The 20,422-nt window shown below is 38.4% G+C and overlaps 1 protein-coding gene across 8 annotated transcripts in view; it reads left to right on the top strand.

The window, feature by feature from the left end:
- The window catches only part of bbs9 (Bardet-Biedl syndrome 9), a 529,891-nt gene that overhangs the window by 130,870 nt on the left and 378,599 nt on the right, over window positions 1-20,422 (top strand). For all 8 annotated transcript variants that reach the window (XM_043688773.1, XM_043688772.1, XM_043688769.1 and 5 more), the window contains 3 exons: window positions 2,732-2,827; window positions 14,531-14,703; window positions 14,872-15,024. In XM_043688773.1, the coding sequence (XP_043544708.1) occupies window positions 2,732-2,827; window positions 14,531-14,703; window positions 14,872-15,024 (422 nt within the window). The remainder of the gene's footprint in view (window positions 1-2,731; window positions 2,828-14,530; window positions 14,704-14,871; window positions 15,025-20,422) is intronic.

Here is a 20,422-nt window from a genome sequence, read left to right as displayed (position 1 = left end):
GTTATCAATTAGACGGCATAATGGTGTGTATTGCTGGATAACCGAGACATGTTCGAATAACTGGCACTCATAAATTACCACTAGTTTATGGTCAGATCAGTTATCTGAACGATCAGTTATCCGAACAAAATACTCCCCACCTGTCTTGTTTGGATATTCGAGGTTGTACTTTTTTTTTGGAATTTCACTGTGTCTGTGAATCACCACAATTACTACACAATGTTTTAAATAGTCAGTCACATTAAAGGTTAAGAAAACCAACACAGGTACTTGTATTCTAAATTAAATGTCATAACTTCACTTTTGATCCATATTCATTAGATTTATGCCTCAAATCTCTCAAGTTAGATAGTTGCCAAAACTTGGAAATTTAACCTCTCGATCTGGGTGCTGTGTTAAGGATTAAAATACAAGCTGACATTTCCTTTACATTCCATTTACTTTTGGCAGGGTATCCTTTCCAATCCCTTTATAACCATTCTAATATTTTAGACATCTCTCATTTCAGAACTTTACTGCTTCTGATATTCAATTATGGAAGTTTGTGTCTGAAATTTGCTCTTTCTATAGTTTGCTGTACCAGAAATTCAACTCACTATTAGTAGTCCTTCAGATACAAAAAATTGAACTATTTTTGCCAACATACATAATTTCAATCAAATTCTGCTGAAAGAAATTCCTTTACTCTCACTTATTCTAAAACAATTCAACTAACCTACCTGAACAGAGGACTATATCTAGGAACCTGCTCATCCCTGTAATTAGCTTTATAAACCCTTCTTTCTATTGTTTATCTGTCAGGAACCTGGATGTATGGTCATTTTATCTTAGTTGTTATTCAGTTTTTTTCCCAAAAACACATAGGCTGTCACAATCTTGAAAATAATAATTTTTAAAAATCCTGAGGTGCTTCTCAGTTCCATTATAAAATAAAATTTAACATTCTCTTATCTGTGTTTTGCTTTCATATAAAATTTGACACTAATCCACTTAGAGAGCATCACTGGATCACATGCTTGATTGAAGATATATATTTTAAAGGGCACCTCAGAGATATAAAGAGAGGTGCAGAGGAATTCCAAAACTTCAGGTTTAGGAAACTAAAGGCATTGTTATTCATGGTGTACTATTAAAATCAGGGATTCTTTAGAGCTGGATGTAGGGAGATAGAGGAGGTTAAAAGTTGGAAGGCATCGAGGCTATAGAGAGATTTGAAACTAACAATGAAATTTTTTAGATTGAGCCCATTGTCAGACTAGGAGCAATAAATCAGCGAGTTTAGGGGTGACAGGTGAATTGGTAATAGTGCAAATAACAACATTGGCAGCACAGCTTTGGATTACTTCAAGCTCAAGAGACTATCCTGTAAATGTTACTGATTAGTAATCTTACTTTATTTCATTAAGTTGGGTATTTGAGCCCAACTACAGCATCCTTATTGCTGAGATTAGTGAACTCAGCACAGAATTAAACCTGAAAATTACCAGAGCAATGGCTGAACTATTTAAGCTTTGCCATTTGGAACATTCAAAGCTCAGTGATTGTAATTGTTATCATGTGTATAAAACCTCAAAACTAATTTTATATTTTAAAACTGGACACAAATGGCTTGAAAAATGGCCATCTGAGGGTAACTTGATTTATTTTCTGACCTAGGACCACTCCCCTATCTCAGGAGGGAAATAAAATTCCAAACAGATCAGAGTCTATCCTCTTTATTGAAACCAATGGACGGGGGGGCGGTATTATCAGATTGAATGGGTTAATAAAACATAAAGACACTGCCTCAAACTTTGGTATAGTAACCCACAACACAGGACATATCATCATCATGAACACAACCTCCTTAGTTGGAAAAGACTTTGAACTTGTGCAAGTCACATGGTGCAACTGCCTGTTTTGTTTGAAGAATCATTGGCAGGCATTTCTGCCAAAGCCATTGAGCTATCATTAGGAAGTATGTGAATCAGATTTGCAATGAGGCTACAAGGCATGAGGCAGCCAAAGTATGTAACCTGTTACACTTTAAGTTCATGTGAGAACCAATCTCCAAAAAATTCAACTCCAAGAAACCTCAAAGCGTGCTGAAAATCTTTTCCTTTACATGATCCTCAATTCATGCTTAAAGCATCAAAGCCTTTGGAGGAATGACAAGCTTGCTATGCAGGTGTCTGGACATCAAAAAATCCAAGGTTGGGATCATTATCATCTCAAAGTACATTGTCTTGACTTGAATCTGATCTTCAAGTGTGTGTTTTAGAATAAATTAAAGTTATTTTGTTATTTTGTTTAATTTGAGGGGGTTGAGAATAAATAAATCTCTCAAAATGTGCTACTGTATTGTTATTTAATAAAGATAAAACATCAATGGATAAAAAGACACACTTCCTCCATACTAAACATACTGGTCACAAGGAGTAAGGGAACGCGCAAACTTCATCTGTGACAATAGAATTGTGTTTTATACCCCATTAGCTATGCTTTTATAAATGGTCCCCAAAAACATTTTCTTAATTTATGCAAGGCACAATATGTGATTGTAACAGAGTATTTTAACATTTGAAATTCAATTCTGATTTAAAAATATTTGTAACAATCAGTTAAGAAATGCATAAATTTGAAATCTTCACAAAGATTAGCTTGATCAATAATTTCAAAGTGTGCCTTTTATCATGATTTACTGTGGTTATTATTCAGTTATAGGTACAATTATGTTTTTTTATGAAAACAGATTTTCTTGGAGAATCAGATGATGAGCAGATAAATGTTTTAGGATTTAAATTCCTCTCAGGGGCAACAGTTACACTTCTAGCCTCAAAGACCTCAAGTGAGTATGATCATCTATGATTATCCCCATTAACTGCCTTCAGATTAACTAATCGCTACTGCTCATGGCATGCAACATATTAATCAGGAGGGAATATATCTGATTTCAAGGATTGTAGTAATTCCTTTGGATCTACTTTCTATTTTCTGCTTCCCCTTTCCCTCTTTTAGCAGGAACATGCAATGACATATTGGATGATTACTGGAAAATGTTGGCTCCTAATAAGTCTTCTTGTAGCAATTTTTGTACATAGTTATCTGATAGGCAGTTTTACCAAAGGAAAATAAATCTGGATTCAATTGGAGATACTGTCTTAAAGTTTGAATTAACTTCTTTTAAGCCAAAAGATATTGAGATCTGCTGGGGTCACTTACTGACCTATGCCAATGCCTCTGGCAGTTGCAGGAAAATTGCAGGTTATTGAGAATGTCGCGGATTTACCTAGATGTTTCTTAAAAGAAAAAGCTTTTATTTCCAGGTTAGATAAGTGACTGACCCATTGTATGGGAAGTGTGCATACAGAAGTAATTGCATGATTTTCTCATTGTGCTAAATATTAATTCACATACTATATTGCTTCTTAGTAAATTGCATCTTTTGATCCTATTGACAGAATGATTCCCTTTGTTTAAGCAGAAACGCTGTAAAATGTATTGAAATCTTAAAGAATAACATTTCAAGGCTTTCACCCTTTAATCATATCGATGGCACCGTGAACAAGATTTCCTACTGCATCTCAAAGGTCACTCTTGTGTTGAAAAGTATGTTTCACTTCAGCATTGAGCACAAAAGTTAGTGCCAGACGTTTTGAAAGAAAGGTCTTCCTCTGTAACAGTATATTTGAAAAATGACAATTGCTGCCTGCTTTTCCAATTTCATCAGAAAGGCTATAATAATCTTATAAACAAAAATTGAATTTGCTTTCAGTAAAAATACAAAGTAATATCTGATTTAGATGAAGGAGCTGACAAATACAGTTTCTGTAATGATTCTCTACCCATGCCAACTAAACATTTGCAATTCTAAAGGACAAAATACCAAGCCCTTATCTGCTTGTTCATCTTTAAGGCAAGAATTAATGATTTCTTGATTCATCCCTTCACGTTACACTCGGATTTGACTAGCATTAATAAAAATAAAAACAAATCATATTATTTAAGTGGTGAGAGGCTGCAGAGCTCTGAGATCTAGAGAGGTCTGGGTGTCCTCGTGCATAAATCGTAAAAGATTATTATGCGTGTACAGAAAATAATCAGAAAAGTTAACATAATGTTGTATTTTATTGCAAGGGGAATTAAATGCAAGAATAAGGAGATTATGCTTATGTTATACAGGGAATTGGTGAGACTGCATCTGAAGTACTATTCTACAGTGCTAGTCACTATCCTTATGAAGCATGTTAATGCATAGAAAGTTTACTAGCTTGATACTTGGAATGAGCAGGTTGCGTTATGATGAAAGGTTAGACAGGCTAGATCCTTTTCTGTTGGAGTTTAAAAGAGTAAAGGAACTTGATTGAGCAGATGTCAAAAGGATGTTGCCTCTTATGTGAAATCTAGAACTATGCATCATAGTTTAAAAATAAGGGTTCACCCAATTAGAACAGAGAAGACAAAACATTTTTTTCTCTGAGGGTTGTGTGTCCTTGGAATTCCCTTTCTCAAAATGCAGTGGATGCAGATTTTTAAATATTTTTAATACAGAGGTTGATACTTGATGACCACGAGGATGAAAGGTAATCGGGGATATGCAGAAATGTAGAGTTAAGGTTAAAATCAGGTCAGCTAAGACATTATTGAATGGCAGAGTAGGCTTAATGGGTTCAGTAGCCTATTCGTGTTCTTTATTTTAATGTTTGCATTTACTTCTTGGACTGCTATTGACTAAACTATCGTAAGATGAGGAATACCTGTGCAAAATATACAGTTACAGCTTGAACTTGTGTGCAGCAACATCAAGGAGGTGGTGAGACCAGCAGTGAAGGAGAAAACCATGGAAGAAGGATGCATTGTGATTGGCAAAACATTCAGGACTTATATCTGTAATTTAGGAGGGAGGTGGAGAAAAAAAACTCCAAACCAATCTTGGCAAGGCTAAGCGAAGAATGCCGCTTTGTGCTGAGCTTAGCTGTTCTGTATTTTGTAGGTTTTTTTGTTTTTTTTTTGCTTTTCTTTTTTTTGATCTATTAGTTATTTACTTATTTATTTATGTTGCTTTGCACAGTGTTAGGGTTCGTTTTGTATTATAGGGTAGATTAGTCGTTAGTAGACAGTAGTGGTATTGTAATTTGTGTTTTGTTTTATTATACTGATATTTGTTTTTGATTGTATTTTTCAATAATTTTATATGTTTGTAAAGTTTAAAAAAATTTGCTAATATATATATTTACAAAAAAAGCAGTGAAGAATGCCAGTTGAAATTAAAGGACAAGGACAAAATGGTGAATGAAAAGGATGTGAGATGAAGAAGGAGCTAATGTGAACTGGGGGCAAGAGGAAGTATGTGTCATGGCCTTTATAAGAGTGGCAAACACTGGTATGTAAATGTTTTGTGATGTGAGGCTAGAAGAAATCTGAATTAAAACTAGAGTGAATATAGAAGTGTCAACTTGAGTTAAGGGAGAGAAGACAGAGTGCCAGTGTGATCCTGGGCAAGAAGGGAGGAATGCCTCTTACATTATTCCAACTATTTAAATCAATAAATTATTAATCAGATTTAGCAACAGTACTGATACATCTTGATGTTGTCGTGCAGTAGTTTTTGAAGAAATCCTGCAGTGTTTGCCACAATCCTCTGTCATGCAAGTGATGGGCATTTGGGGATTTTTTATAATTGCAGATATACTTTGCTGCAATTTCAAGTAACTGTATATCAGGGCTCTTTATAAATTGTTAACTATGTTTAAAATTGTTGGTCAGTTTTGATTATTTCCTTATGGTGTGACAAAATGTAGCATTTTGTTTTGCAATGTGTTATTGATTGGAGTTTCTTGCTAATGATGGTACACATTACAATCGGCATTGGTATTTAATGATCTGGAGGGAATGTGCTTCCTAAGCTGGTAGATAGACAAATGAACCAAGCCTTCATACTTTGATTATTTGCCTCTTGCTCTTACAAGGCATCCATGTTACAATCACTCAAATGTTTACATCTGATCTGTGATTCAAACCTATCTGTCCTGTGCTATTGCTCTGTCATATCAATTCATACTTTCCATTGCAGATATGCTGAGGGACTGTTTGCTTGATCTAACAGCTGTAATTTGTAAACCGAGACTATTACAATCATGTGACTGGCTGGTTACTTCAAATCAGTTATGATTGTAACTGAATTTACTTCCCTTTTTTCTGGTATATATTTAATGACATGTGAAGCTTTGCCTTGATTGTAAGGGAACACGAATCAGTCTGTCTGAGACTCACACATACAAAACCAATTAAAAGCTCTGTGACTTTGTGTAGAGATTTAGTGCAGGAGACTTTGAAATTGCTTAAAAACCCTGTTTGAATTGAGTTTTATTTATGTTTTGACCAGATGTGGAATATGTATTTTGTTTATGTAATGAATATTCCATGTTTCATAAAGCAATGTCTTTTTTTTAAAACAAAAAAAATCCCTGATCCTAGTCTGAAAGTGTTTGCAACCTACGAAGGGCAAGATCACATTTAGCAGCACGTGATCTAAGCAATGAAGCAGAGTACAGTGACTAGGGTTTTCTGTTAATTGTTGTGTTTGTCTGGATATAAGCATCTGGTGTCTCACTATTCTTCAGCCAAGAGCCTGCGATCATCAAGAGTGATCAGAGATACTATTGCTCAGCACAACAAAAATATTGATGCGGAAGTACTGTTGTTGGACTGGAGCGGACAAAGTCAAAAATTACACGACACCAGGCTATAGTCCAACAGGTTTACATGAAATCATGAGCTTTCAGAGTGGCGCTCTTCCATCAGGACCTGACGAAGGAGTGCCGCTCCAAAAGCTTGTGATTTCAAATAAACTTGTTGGACTATAATCTGGTATTGTGTGATTTGTAACAAAAGTATTGAATGAGAGAACTTTATTTATATTTCTCAATATTTGCTATAACAGAGTTTGACTGCAGAGAGCAGTTTATAATGAGTTATAGTGATCTTGAATAGCTTATGATGTAAGCTTCTTTCCAATATTACCTTATTTGGAAAAGCAACTTGAAACAACACATGAATTATGTGCAAATTACACCTTTTCTTGAAATCTGTGGGAAAGTTGCATTATCATTATCTACAAGCCAATTTTGAAAAATCCCCAGGTTTCCTTTCGAGTAAAACATTATTACAGGACAATTAGGTTGCAACATTAATAATCATTTTCATCTTATACTGCATCCAGGGACTACCAATAACCCTTGAATTGATTGGTAATGTAATTTATCATTGTAGCTTCCACTGAGAAAACTACTTCTCTTGCAGAAAAATTTGAAATAAACATTATAAGGGTTTCTATGTCAGCCAGCAGTGAAATGGCAGACGCCAACATAGTTTGTCCATCCAAAATTGCAGCCAAGCTCAGTTGCCATTTAACAGGGGCACTGCATAAAGGAATATTTCATTTCCTCCTCTTGCAGAACCCTCAGTTTAATACTCCAGTAAGGGAACAACATTAAAAATATCACAAGTGGCTCAACTTCAAGTTAGCCTTCCCTTCTTCATCAGCCTTAGGTTCTGATGTGCTCCTTCACTTGTAAATTGTACTTCAGCAGTTGGACTACAGATAATTGATGTTCAGCATAGCAGGACATCTCGGAGCGTTGCATTTTGGGACAAAGTAAGGTATCTGCTGATGGCAACAAAACCTGAGCTAGAGAGATGGGTAACTAAATGCTGCATTATTGTATTCCATCTTAGGTAAGATACATAAGTTCTGGGGTGGGTACAGCACAGGGGCACTAGAAAGAAATGCATATTACTTTTTTCATTATGAAACATTATGGTGATCAAATTGAGCTATTTAATATGATTGAAGGATTCAACAAATTAGATAAGAAGAAACTATTTCCCAGAGGGGTAATGGGTTGTGAGGAGTACAGATAAATTGAACTGAAACTTAAAATCAGAGTCAGGATATTCAGGGTTCATTTCAGAATAACATCTTTACACAAATGAAATTCTGGAACCCTCTCCCTTGAAAGGCTGTAAAGACTAGAGTTCAATTGAAAATTTCAAAACTTATCAGTTTTTTTTGTTGGGTGGAATTATTAAAGGTTATGCAACAATTGACTTGAGTTGGATAAAAATATAATGTATTTCAATTGTGGTGAAACAGGCTCGAGGGTTAAATGGCCTCATTTCAATCCTATGTTACTACTTCAAGATGGTTCTGCTCACTGAGCTGTGTGTCTCTGCTGTGATCCAGGGCTCCAGTGCATCATGACAATCCAGAGTGAACACATAAATATTTGCAGCTCAAGGAATTTCAGAGGAGCTGGACCGATTATGCCACATTAGGGAGGGGATAAAATAACTGTTAACTTTGTTGCGGCAGGCAGTTCGACTGGATAATTCAAATTTGGTCTAAGATCAGAGACAGAAGGTTGTGTCTGCAAGTGAGGCAGGTATAGGGACCCAGGGCTAGTATGTGAAGAGCCTTAGCCCTGCGTTTGTACAATGTGTTTTAGTTCATGGGGGCTCTGGCACTAGGATAAAAGGCAGCAATTCCAGTGGGATGGGCTTCACTTGAACTGTGCTGGGACCAGTGTCTTAGTGAATCTAGGATCGTAGAGAATACTTTAAATTAAATAAGGGGGAGCTGTGGGGGGGTTGGGGGTGAGGCGGGGTGATGATTCTTGGAGAGGGATTACCTTAGCTTATGAAACAAAAGGATATATCAGCATTACAGGGCATCTACTTAGGTCATAAAACCAGATTTGGACAGGCAGGGACAGAGTGTACGAAACATTTTTAAAAATCAGCAAGTAGCATTAAGGGGAGGAAAATGGTATAAAGGCAAGTTAATTGTTCTTTACTTAAATGCACTTAGTATTTGGAACACAATAAATGAATTGATGGCACAAATAGAGCTTAATAGATTTGATCCAATAGCCATTACATAGACGTGATTACAGGGAGATTAATGTTGGGAACTGAGAGGGATATAGTGATTAAGTGAGAGGGCAAAAACTTTGCAGATGGAATATAATGTGGAAAAATATGAGATTATGGCGGCACAGTGGCTAAGTGGTTAGCACTGCTGCCTCACATTGCCAGGGACCTGTGTTCGATTCCAGCTTCGGGGGACTGGCTGTGTGGAGTTTGCACATTCTCCCCATGTCTGTGTGGGTTTTCTCTGGGTGCTCCGGTTTCCTCCCACAATCCAAATATGTACAGGTTAGATGCATTAGTCAAGGGTAATAGGGAAAGGGGAATTGATCTGGGCGGTTTACTCTTCAGAAGGTCAGTGTGGACTTGTTGGGCTGAATGGCCTATTTCCACACTGTAGGGATTCTATGATTCTCTTCTATACACTTTGGCAGGATGAATAGAAAAGCTGAATATTATTTAAATAGAAAAATACTGCAGAAAACTGTGGCACGCAAGGATTGTGGTAGCTTCCATATAATCAGAAAAGGCTAGCATGCAGGTTCAGCGAAGGCAAATAGATTTTGGATTTTATTTCAACAGGATTGGAGTATAAAAATAGAGAAGTTCTGCTTAAAAATAAATAAGGCACAAGTTGTACCATACCGAGAAAATTATGAACAGTTTGGTCTCTTTATCTGAGGAAAGACATACTGGCATTGGAGTCAATCCAGGGAAGGCTCACTAGGTTGATCCTGGCTATGGAGGGATTTTCTTATGAGGAAGTTTGAATATTGGGCTGATATTCATTGAATTTTAGAATTAAATTGAATTGAATTTATTGTCACGTGTACCAAGGTATAGTGAAAAGTTTTGTCTTGCGAGCAATACAGGCAGATCACAGAGTTAAGTAGCATAGATAAGTAAATAATAGGTAAACAGCAGCAAAAACAAAAACACAGGTACAGGCAAATGTTAAGAGTTTGTGAGACTATTCAGTATTCTAACAACATAGGGTAGAAACTGTTTTGAAACTGGCTGGTGCATGTGTTCAGGCTTCTGTACATTCTCCCCGATGGTAAAGGTTGTAGAAAAATATTGCCAAAGTGGGATGGATCTTTGAGAATGCTGGCGGCCTTTCCTTGACAGCGGGCCTGGTAAATGGATTCTATAGATGGGAGGTTGACCTTTGTGATTGTCCAGGCCGAGTTCACCATTCTCTGTAACCGTCTCCGCTCTTGAATGGTACAGTTGCGATACCAGATAGCGCTACATCCAGACGGAATGCTCTCAATGGTGCACCTACAAAAGTTGGCAAGAGTATTCGCAGTCATGCCAAATTTCCTCAGCTGCATGTGGAAGAAGAGACATTGTTGGGCCTTTCTAACCAGTGTGTTCTCATGAAGAGTCCAAGAAAGCTTGTTATGGATGACCACTCCCAGGACCTTGACACACTTAACTTATTCCACCTCTGTGCTGTTAACGTGTAGGCGGGCATGTGTAACATCCCACTGTAAGTCAATAAAGCGTTCCTTGGTTTTGCCAGCTGAGAGCTAGGTTGTTCTCAGTGCACCACTTTTCCAGGTCTTCCACCTCCTGTCTGTAGTCTGTTTTGTCGCCATCTGAAATTCGACCGACTGTGGTGGTGTCATCAGCAAACTTGTAAATGGCATTAGTCTGGTATTTGACGATACGGTCATGGATATACAGTGAGTACCGTAGGGTGCTGAGTACGCACCCCTGGGGGATCCAGTGTTGAATGTAAGTGAGGATGAAATATTGTCCCCAGTCATCACTGATTGTGACTTATGGGTCATGAAACTGAGGATCCAGTTGCAGAGAGTGGGGTTTTAGTCTGAAATCACTAAGTTTAGTAATCAGTCTTGAGGGGATAATAATGTTGAAGGCTGAACTGTAGTCAATGAATAGGATTCTTATGTAACTGTTCTTGGTGTCAAGCTGTTCTAGAAGAATGAAAGGTAGCTTTATTAAAACATATGAGAGTTTTAGGGAGCTTGATAGGGTAGACGTAAAAAGGTTGTTACCCCTGGAATAGGGGATTACTCAGTTAAGACAGAGATGAGGAGGGTTTATTTTCTTCTGAGGATATCGAGTTTTGGAAATCCTTTACTACAGAGGGTTGTTGAGGCTGGGTAGTTAGAAATATTCAAGGCTCAGACAGACAGATTTTAAATCTGTAAGGGGATCAAGGTTTATGGGGAAAAGTGAAATTGAGGATTGTCAGATAGCCCTTGATCTCATTGTTTGGTGAAGAGGATGTGATTGGTCGAAAGGCCTATTTCATCTCCTGTGTCTTATGGTTTGATTCATGGATTGTGCCTCTTCCTTGCTTTACACATCCATCAGGGGCTATTATATTTACGTAAGAGTATATAAAAAAGGACCAGTTATTGGCCATCTGGTTCTTCAAGCCTGCTCTGACATTCTACTCCTCGTGTTCCAGGTGTAGTTTCACCAAAGCCTTGTACAATTGCTGCACTTTTTATTCTTGAGATTCAAACCTTTTGCAAGGAGAGCCTAAATAGCAATTGCATAAACCATTACTTTATGTACCTGTGTTCCTTGTATGAGTGAACCCAAGTCTGTCTGAGAATCAACATTTCAAAGTTTCATGCCTATGAAAATATTCTTTTACTGTTTGGATGAAAGTGAATAACATCGTCGTTCTGTACATTATCCTCCATCTGCCACTTTGTTTCCCAATTTTCTAACCTGAATTCTTTTTGCAGTCACTTTGTGTCTTCTCTCTCATTCCCACCCAGTTTTGTATTGTCAAAAAATTTGGATACACCACTCTCACTTTCTTCATTTAAGTCATTCTTACATGTTGTAAATAGCTGAGGCTTATTGATCCTTGTGTTACTCCATTAGTTACAGCTACTGGTTGGAAGATCACTCATAACCTTACACATAATCTTCCTGTTATCCCTAATTTGATGAGTCCTATGTTACACATTAATGTTTTATATGGTGTCAGGACTCATTGGAGTAATGCACTAGAAATCAAGTCCCATATTCATGGAGTTGTCACAAATGTGAAAATTTGATTAGATCACCAAATGGCCCAATTCTACTGAACTGTCTAATTTAGGTTAAATTAAAGGACACGGGTTTTTTTCCCATGAGCAAAAAAAAACTATTTATTGTAATCAACTGTGATTTTAACCATCAGTAAAATGTAGACAAGGTGAATTGCTAATGTATTACTGAGAACATTAATGTTATCCCTTTTAAAAATTCCCATTCACATATGGACAGACCACAAACACAGGCAAGCATGAATATTGTGGATGAACAAAACAAAGCCAGGGATAAAACTGCTTGATAGCACTAGTTCAGAATATGGATGTTGATGAGTTGTTTTCTTTCTGTTCCTTTCAATTGCTTCTGACTTTTTGCTTATAGCACGAGACTGTGTGTATATAGATTCTCAGTATTTCATTTACTGGTTGAGAGGTCAGTATAGGTTGTATCTCGATAGGTTGTTTTCCCTTTCCTCTTTTCACATAATTTGCAGAAAAAAAACAGCTTCCAGGGGAAAGTTGATGGACAGTAGCTGGCCACTTGGGATTTTCTTTTATTTCTCTATCCAGAAGAGAGAGAAAGACTAATGGATGCTTTCTCCATGGAAGCTAGATGTTTCTACTGTATCAGAAACATATAGAATCAGGAGCAGATTTAAGCCATTCGATTGTTCGAGTCAGCTCTGCCATTCATTATGATCATGGCTGATCACCCAACTCAATAGCCTCTTCCTGACTTCCCCCCATATTAATTGATCCCTTTAGCCCTAAGTGCTATGTTCAACTCCTTGAAACTGTACAATGTTTTGAGCTTGACTGCTTTCTGTGGTAATGTATTCCACTGGCTCACCACTCTGAGAGAAAAAATTCTCCTTTCACATTTTACCCTGTATCCTTCGACTGTGACTCTTGGTTCTGGACAACCTCCCCATCAGGAGAATCCTTCTTGCATATATCCTGTCCAGTCCTGTTAGAATTCTATAGGATTCTATGAGATTCCCCCTCATTCATCTGAACTCTAGCAAACTTACTCCTAACTGATTCAATCTCTCCCGATACATCAGCCCTACCTTTACAGTAATCAATCTGGAAAATCTTGACTCCACTCCCTCCATAGCAAGAACATCCTTCCTCAGATAACGAGACCAAAACGGCGCACAATATTCCAGTTGTAATCTCAACAGTGTCCTGTATAATTACAGCAAGACATCCCTGCTCTCGTATGAAATCCTCTTGCTATGAACACCAACATTCATCTGCCATCTTTACCACCTGCATGCTTACCTTCAGTGACTGATGTACAAGGACACCCAGAATTCATTGCACATTTCCTCTCTCAATTTATAGTGATTTCAGATAATAATCTGCTCTTCCCCCCTTTTTAACCGAAGTGGATATTTGAAAAGCCAATCAAAAGACAGTCTCTGGGCAGAATTGCCTTGAACATAAGTGATGCAGATTTTTCTGATTTCCCCCCTCACTGCTGCATTAAGGCAACTTTATATGTATAATTCATAATATACTCCAGTAATTTGCTTTAGAACAAGTAAAATTCTTACACAGTTTCCACAGTTTAATGCAATATGTATTCCCATTTTTAGTCCACAGTTCAAAAAAAGTTATCTTTGCATTCACATTGCCTCAAATACTTCTTGGAAGTTCAATTATGTGATATCTACTAGTTCCATTCTCAAAAACAAACTCTAATAAATTTTCCAATGACTTTCCTTGCATACAACCATGTTGATTGTACTAGATCAGATTATAATTTTCTTAGCACATTGTTAAGACTCCCTTAATTATGGATTCTAGCATTTTCCCAATTGCCAATGTCAAGTTAACCAACTTTTTTCTCCCTCCTTTATTGAATAGCAGTGTTACATTGGTTAACTTCCAATCTGCTGGGATTGTAGTAGAATTTAGGGAATGCTGGAAATTCATAACTGATACATCCATTCTAACTGCAGTTAACTCTTAAAGGACCTCAGGATAAAGGCCATCAGGTGCTTGGCATTTGTCTGATTTTAGTTCCTTCAGTTTTTCCAGTACTCATGAATATTCCAGGCAATAGTGTTTCCGAGCTCTGATTCTCTTCTGAGTGTTGCCAGACTTTCCTTTGTAAGTTGAGCGTGATTACATTATCTTAAGATCCATCAAATGATTGCAAATGGTGATCTGTCGGGTTGAAGCAGAGAAGAAAATAAGTTTTCTTGAATTGGTTTGTTACATGGTATTTGAAGTGAAGTTACAATCTTACACTTACTCAATTACATTCTTTAGAAAAGTATTAAATATGAATTATTACATACTGATAATTATACAAATGACACTTCTTATTATGACATTTTCTGAAGGAAATTTTGGACCTATAATGAACATGACGATGATAAATAACATAAATGTTTAAAAATATTACTGCCTTTAAGAATTGCAGCACAATTAGGAATATATTTGAACTCCAAGGAACATTATATATCAGTGACAAATAAAATTTGTAGTCTGTAATGTAGTAAAAGTGACTGAAAACCTTTGCAATTCTCTTTCTGTTCAAATGAGTTTGCAGGAAGAAACATTTTATGTATTTTAATTCAACATTTTAGGCCGGTACAGAATCCAATGTGATCAATTTGAAGACCTCTGGCTAATAACAAAAGAACTTATTCAGCGTTTAGAAGAATATTTTGTGAGGGAAGAAGCCAAAGACTTCAGGTGCATGTTCCCCGGACCTCTTCCTTTGCAGGAATACTTTCAACTAATCGATCGTCATTTTGAGGTCTGTTTGTCTTAGCTTAACATTAATTATATTGCTATCATAGTGAGATAATGTCATAGATTAATTTTATTTTCTATTCTGTGCAAATGTACTCAGCTCAAAGAGCAGTTTTTAATTTTATGTTTGAAAAAACAGACCAGAGTGAGGTCCTCTCTGTTATTTTTGTAGTTGCGGATAAATGCTGAAAAATATAAGGAGCTTCTTTCAGAAAGGGCTGTGCAGTACAGGGCTATTCAACGCCGACTTTTAACACATTTCAAAGACAAAACTCCTACACCTCTACGCAATCTGGATACTTTACTGGATGGAACATACCGACAGGTTAGTATGTTTAAAAAATTATTTAATAGTTACTCCAAAGTGTTCCATAGTTATTGCTTTTCACACACTAATCATTCTAATGTTCTGGTGTTAAGTCACTATAATCATTGTATATATGTGATCAGGAGAGTACTGGTATAGTACATATATTACTGGATAAGTCTTCCATATGCCCACGATAATGCTATGGTTACATGGATTCAAATCCCACAGTGATTAAATTAGATTAGATTACATTACAGTGTGGAAACAGGCCCTTCGGCCCAACAAGTCCACACCGACCCGCCGAAGCGCAACCCACCCATACCCCTACATTTACCCCTTACCTAACACTACGGGCAATTTAGCATGGCCAATTCACCTGACCTGCACATCTTTGGACTGTGGGAGGAAACCGGAGCACCCGGAGGAAACCCACGCAGACACGGGGAGAACGTGCAAACTCCACACAGTCAGTCGCCTGAGGCGGGAATTGAACCCGGGTTCCAGGCGCTGTGAGGCAGCAGTGCTAACCACTGTGCCACCGTGCCACCCACAAGTGGCAGCTGGTGGTATTTAATACCAATTAATAAAGCTGGAATATCCGGTAGTCTTGGTGATGCTGACATTGATTATTATAAACACCCATCTAATTCACTAATTTGAAGGAAATCTACCATCCTTACCTGATTGAGCCTACATGTGATTCCAGATCCACAGCAATTGGTTGACTCTTAATTGATCTCTGAAGTGGCCTAAAAAGCTATTTAATTCAAGAGCTGTTAGAGTTGGCAACATGCTTGCCAGCAACGCCTTTTATCCCATGAAAGAATAAAGAAAAAGAGTAATTGTGGGGGATGGTGGGCAGGGGATGATAACTTCACATTGGGCTTCCCCAGGATCAAGTTTGCTTTTCTTTATATGTGTTAATGAATTAGACTTTAGTGTATAGGGCACAGCTCCAAAATTTGTGAACCATGTATTGTGAAGCATTGTGAACTAGGTTTAAACCATAAAAAGGTACAGACTGGCTTGTAGAATAAGCAAGCTGGTAGCAGATGAAATTCAATGGAGAAGATTATGAACTGATTCTTTTTGGAAGAAAGAGAGAGGAATTGAAAAAAACAAAGGATACAATTCTAAAGTTGGTGGAGTGGCAAGAGAACTCAGGGTTTAGATAAACAAGTCATTGAAGGTGGCAGGGTAGATTAAGAGTATTATTAATAAAGTGCCTGATTTTTCCAAATAGAAATTGTGGGTGGCACGGTGGCACAGTGGTTAGCACTGCTGCCTCACAGCGCCGGAGACCCGGGTTCAATTCCCGCCTCAGGCGACTGTCTGTGTGGAGTTTGCACGTTCTCCCCGTGTCTGCGTGGGTTTCCTCCGGGTGCTCCGGTTTCCTCCCACAGTCCAAAGATGTGCAGGTCAGGTGAATTGGTCATGCTAAATTGCCTGTAGTGTTAGGTAAGGGATAAATGTAGGGGTATGGGTGGGTTGCGCTTCGGTGGGTCGGTGTGGACTTGTTGGGCCGAAGGGCCTGTTTCCACACTGTAATGTAATCTAATCTAACACAAAAACCATGGAATTTTGATGAAGCTGCATTAAACACTGGTTTGGTCTCATCTGGACTATTGTAGCAAACTTTAGGCACCATGTTTTAGTAAGAATGCAAAGGAATTAAAAAGGAGACAGAAATAATTTACAAGAATGGTTGCAAGAATGAGAAATTTTGCTTGTGTGTGTAGATTGTGAAGTCTGGGCTGTGCTATTGGAGAAGAGATTGAGAAGAGATTTTTCCAGCTTTGATTTTTTAAAATTCTCTCATGCGACATAGATGTCACTGACTAGTCAGGATTTATTGTCAGTCCATGCCTGTCTTTGAACTGAGTGGTTTGCTAGGCCATTTCAGAGGGCAGTTGAGAGTCAACCAAATTGCTGTGGTTCTGGAGTCACATAAGGATGAGGATGGACTAGGTGAGGATGGTAAATTTCCTTCTCTGGAGGATATTAGCATAATTTCTTGGTCATCAGTAGATTCTTAATTCCAGACCTTTTAAAATTGAATTCTACTGAGGCAGGATTTGAACTCACGTCTCCAGAACATTAATTGAGTTTCTAGATTAATAGTGTAGCAATAGAAAGGAAGGAACTGTTCCTACTGGTGAACAGATCAAGAACCAGAGGACACTAATTTAAAGTGATTAGTAAAGGAAGCGATGGCAACATGAAGAATTTCTATGTGCAGAGAATGGTTAGGATCTGGAATGCATTGCCGAAGAATATAGTGGAGGCAGATTCAATTGTGGCTTTTAAAATGGAAGTGGATAATTATCTGAATGCAGAAAATTGCAGGGTAGTTGGGAAAGAAAATGGAGGGATACAAGGTGAGCTGCCTTTGCGGAGACCTAACACTGAAGTGATGGGCCAAATGACTGTCTCTTGTGCTAGAACCATTCTATGATTCTGTTTCATATGATAACTGATGTGAATGCATTGCTATCTTCCTGTGTTTGGTAAAAGATGCTATGTTTGTTAAAAGATGTAGTTCATCTTTCATTTCAACATTAAAGATTATAAAATATTGGAGCAGAATTAGGCTATTCGGACTATCCAATCTGCTCCACCGTTCAATCATGGCTGATATGTTTCTCAGTTCCATTCCTCTGCCTTTTCTCTGTGAGCATTGATTGCTTTACCAATCAAAGACCGATCTATCTCTGTCTTACATACACTCTATGACTTGGCCTCCACAATGCATGGTGGCATTGAGGTTCCACCCTCTGGCAGAAGAAATTTCTCTTCGCCTCAGTTTTAAAGGGCCATCTCTTCACTCTGAGGCTGTACCCTCGGAACTTAGACGCTCCTAATAGTGGACAAATCTTCTCTACATCCACTGTATACAGGCCATTCAATATTCTGTATGTTTCAATGAAACCCCCCCCCCCACCCCCCAACTCTTATCCTCCTAAGCTACAGTGAGTACAGACCCACTCATCATATGACAAACTCTCCATCCTCAGGATAATTGTTGTAAACCTCCTCTGGACCCCCCTCTAAGGCCCGCACATCTTTCCTTAGATGCGGGGACTGAACCCACTGACAGTATTCCAAATGTCGTCTGACCAGAGCCATATACAGTCTCAGCAGTACATTTCTGCTCTTGTATTCTTGTCCTCTTAAAATATTGCATGGCACTGTAATCTTTTGCTATAAATTCTGTATCTTATGGTCCTGCTCCACAGCTACCTGATGAAGGAGCAGGACTCAGAAAGCTAGTGCTTCCAAATAAACCTGTTGGACTATAACCAGGTGTTGTGTGATTTTTAACTTTATTGGTCAGAGAATTGAGTATAGGAGTTGGGAGGTCATGTTGAGGGCTGTATAGGACATTGGTTAGGCCATTTTTGGAATATTGTGTGCCATTCTAGTCTTCCTCCTATAGGAAGAATATTGTGAAACTTGAAAGGGTTTAGAAAAGATCAACAAGGATATTGCCAGGGTTAAGCTATAGGGAGAGGCTGAATAGACTGAGGCTGTTTTCCCTGGAGCATCGGAGGCTGAGGGGTGACAACATAGAGGTTTATAAAATCATCAGGGGCCTGATTAGGGTAAATAGACAAGTCTTTTCCCTGGGGTGTGGGGTGTGGGGTTGGGGGTGGGGGTGGGGGGGGGTGCGAAGGCATGGGAGGTGGTCCAGAACTAGAGGGAAACAGTTTTGGGTAAGAGGGGAAAGATTTAAAAAGGATCTAAGAGGCAACGTTTTCACACAGAGGGTGATGCATGTATGGAATGGAATGAGCTGCCAGAGGAAGTGGAAGAGGCTGGTGCAATTACAATATTTAAAAGGCACTTGGCTAGGTATATGAATAGGAAGACTTTAGAGGGATATGGGCCAAGTGCTGGCAAATGGGACTAGATTAATTTAGGATATCTGGTTAGCATGGACGAGTTGGACCCGAAGGTTCTGTTTCTATGCTGTACATCTTCGACTCTATAACCTCCCATTGACAAAGCTGTGCTGACTCAAGGCATATCTTACATGAACTTTCAAGTACTCTGCAATCTCATCATTAATAATGAATTCTAAAATCTTACCAATGATCAAGGTCATAGTTTCCTGTATTCTGCATCTTCCCTTCTTAACAGGGATGTTACATTAATTCATTTTCCAGGCCTCGAGATATCCCCTGACTCCAATGATTGCTGAAAGATCACCACCAATGCATCTCCTCAGATTTTTCCTGAACTCTTAGGTTTAGTCCATCTGCTCCAGGTGTTCAGAGTGTGCAGACCTTTCAGATTCCCCAGCAACCATCTCCTGAGTGATTGTTACTAGCCTCACCTCTGCCCCTGACTCTCTTGTAGTGCTAGTATGCTGCTGGTGTCTTCCAGTGTGAAAACTAATGTAAAGTACCTATTCGCCTCTCCGTCATTTCTTTGTTCCCCATTACTACTTCACTAGCCTCATTTTACAGCAGTTCAATGTCCACTCTTGCCTCTCATTTACCTTTTACATATTTAACATAACACTTGCAATCTTTAGAGTTGCTAAGAGGTTTGTAGCTTAGGTTGTGGCTGAGGCTGTAGGCTTAATTGCCGACTGGTGTGTTTTTCTGCACACATTGTGTCATCTCGCTCGGTGACATTGTCAGCATGTCTTTGATAAAGTCTTGGTGGTCTGGACTTATGCCTCACTACTCACTTTACATTCAATGGACAAGTTTACAGTCTAATCAATGATATACCAATGGCACAGGCAAAACAGAGTTACCCGAGAGAATTTCTTGAAGCCTGGCATTCCAACCGGAACTCAGTCAATAAAAACATTGAACTAGACCCCAAATACAAAGTACTCATACAGAACCAGAAGTACCAAAAAACAGAGGCGCATAAATACTAGGTGGGATAGACCATCAACACTTTATCATAGACACACTGACAAAGTCACCTAGTGAGGCGACAAAACATCTGCTGAAAAGCACACAACTTACCGAACGAACCTACAACCTCACTTGCAATCTTTTTTACATTACTAGCTAATTACTCTGATATTTCACCCCCCCATAGCTTTTTTATCCATTGCTGGTTTTTACATACTTCTCAATCCTCTGGCTTCCTACTAATCTTCACCATATTGTAGGATTTTCCTTTTGATTTTATGCTGTCTCTGACTACCCTTGTCACCTGTGGTTGCCTCATCCAGCTCTTAGTGTGTTTCTTCTTCCTTGGGATGGTTTCTGCTGTCCCTCCTGGATTAACCTCAGAAACTCCTGTGATTGCCGTTTGATCATCTTTCCTGCTAGGCTTCTGTTCCCATCAATGCTGGTCAGCTCCTCTCTCATGTCTTTGTAGTTATCTTTATTGAATTGTAATACTGTTACACCTGATTCCAGCTTCTCCTTCCCAAATTGCAGAGTGA

This window comes from Chiloscyllium plagiosum, chromosome 4 (genome assembly GCF_004010195.1).
Source record: "Chiloscyllium plagiosum isolate BGI_BamShark_2017 chromosome 4, ASM401019v2, whole genome shotgun sequence".
NCBI lineage: Eukaryota > Metazoa > Chordata > Chondrichthyes > Orectolobiformes > Hemiscylliidae > Chiloscyllium > Chiloscyllium plagiosum.
The sequence above is the reverse complement of the archived record's forward strand: the minus strand, read 5'-3'. Positions and strand labels throughout refer to the sequence as shown.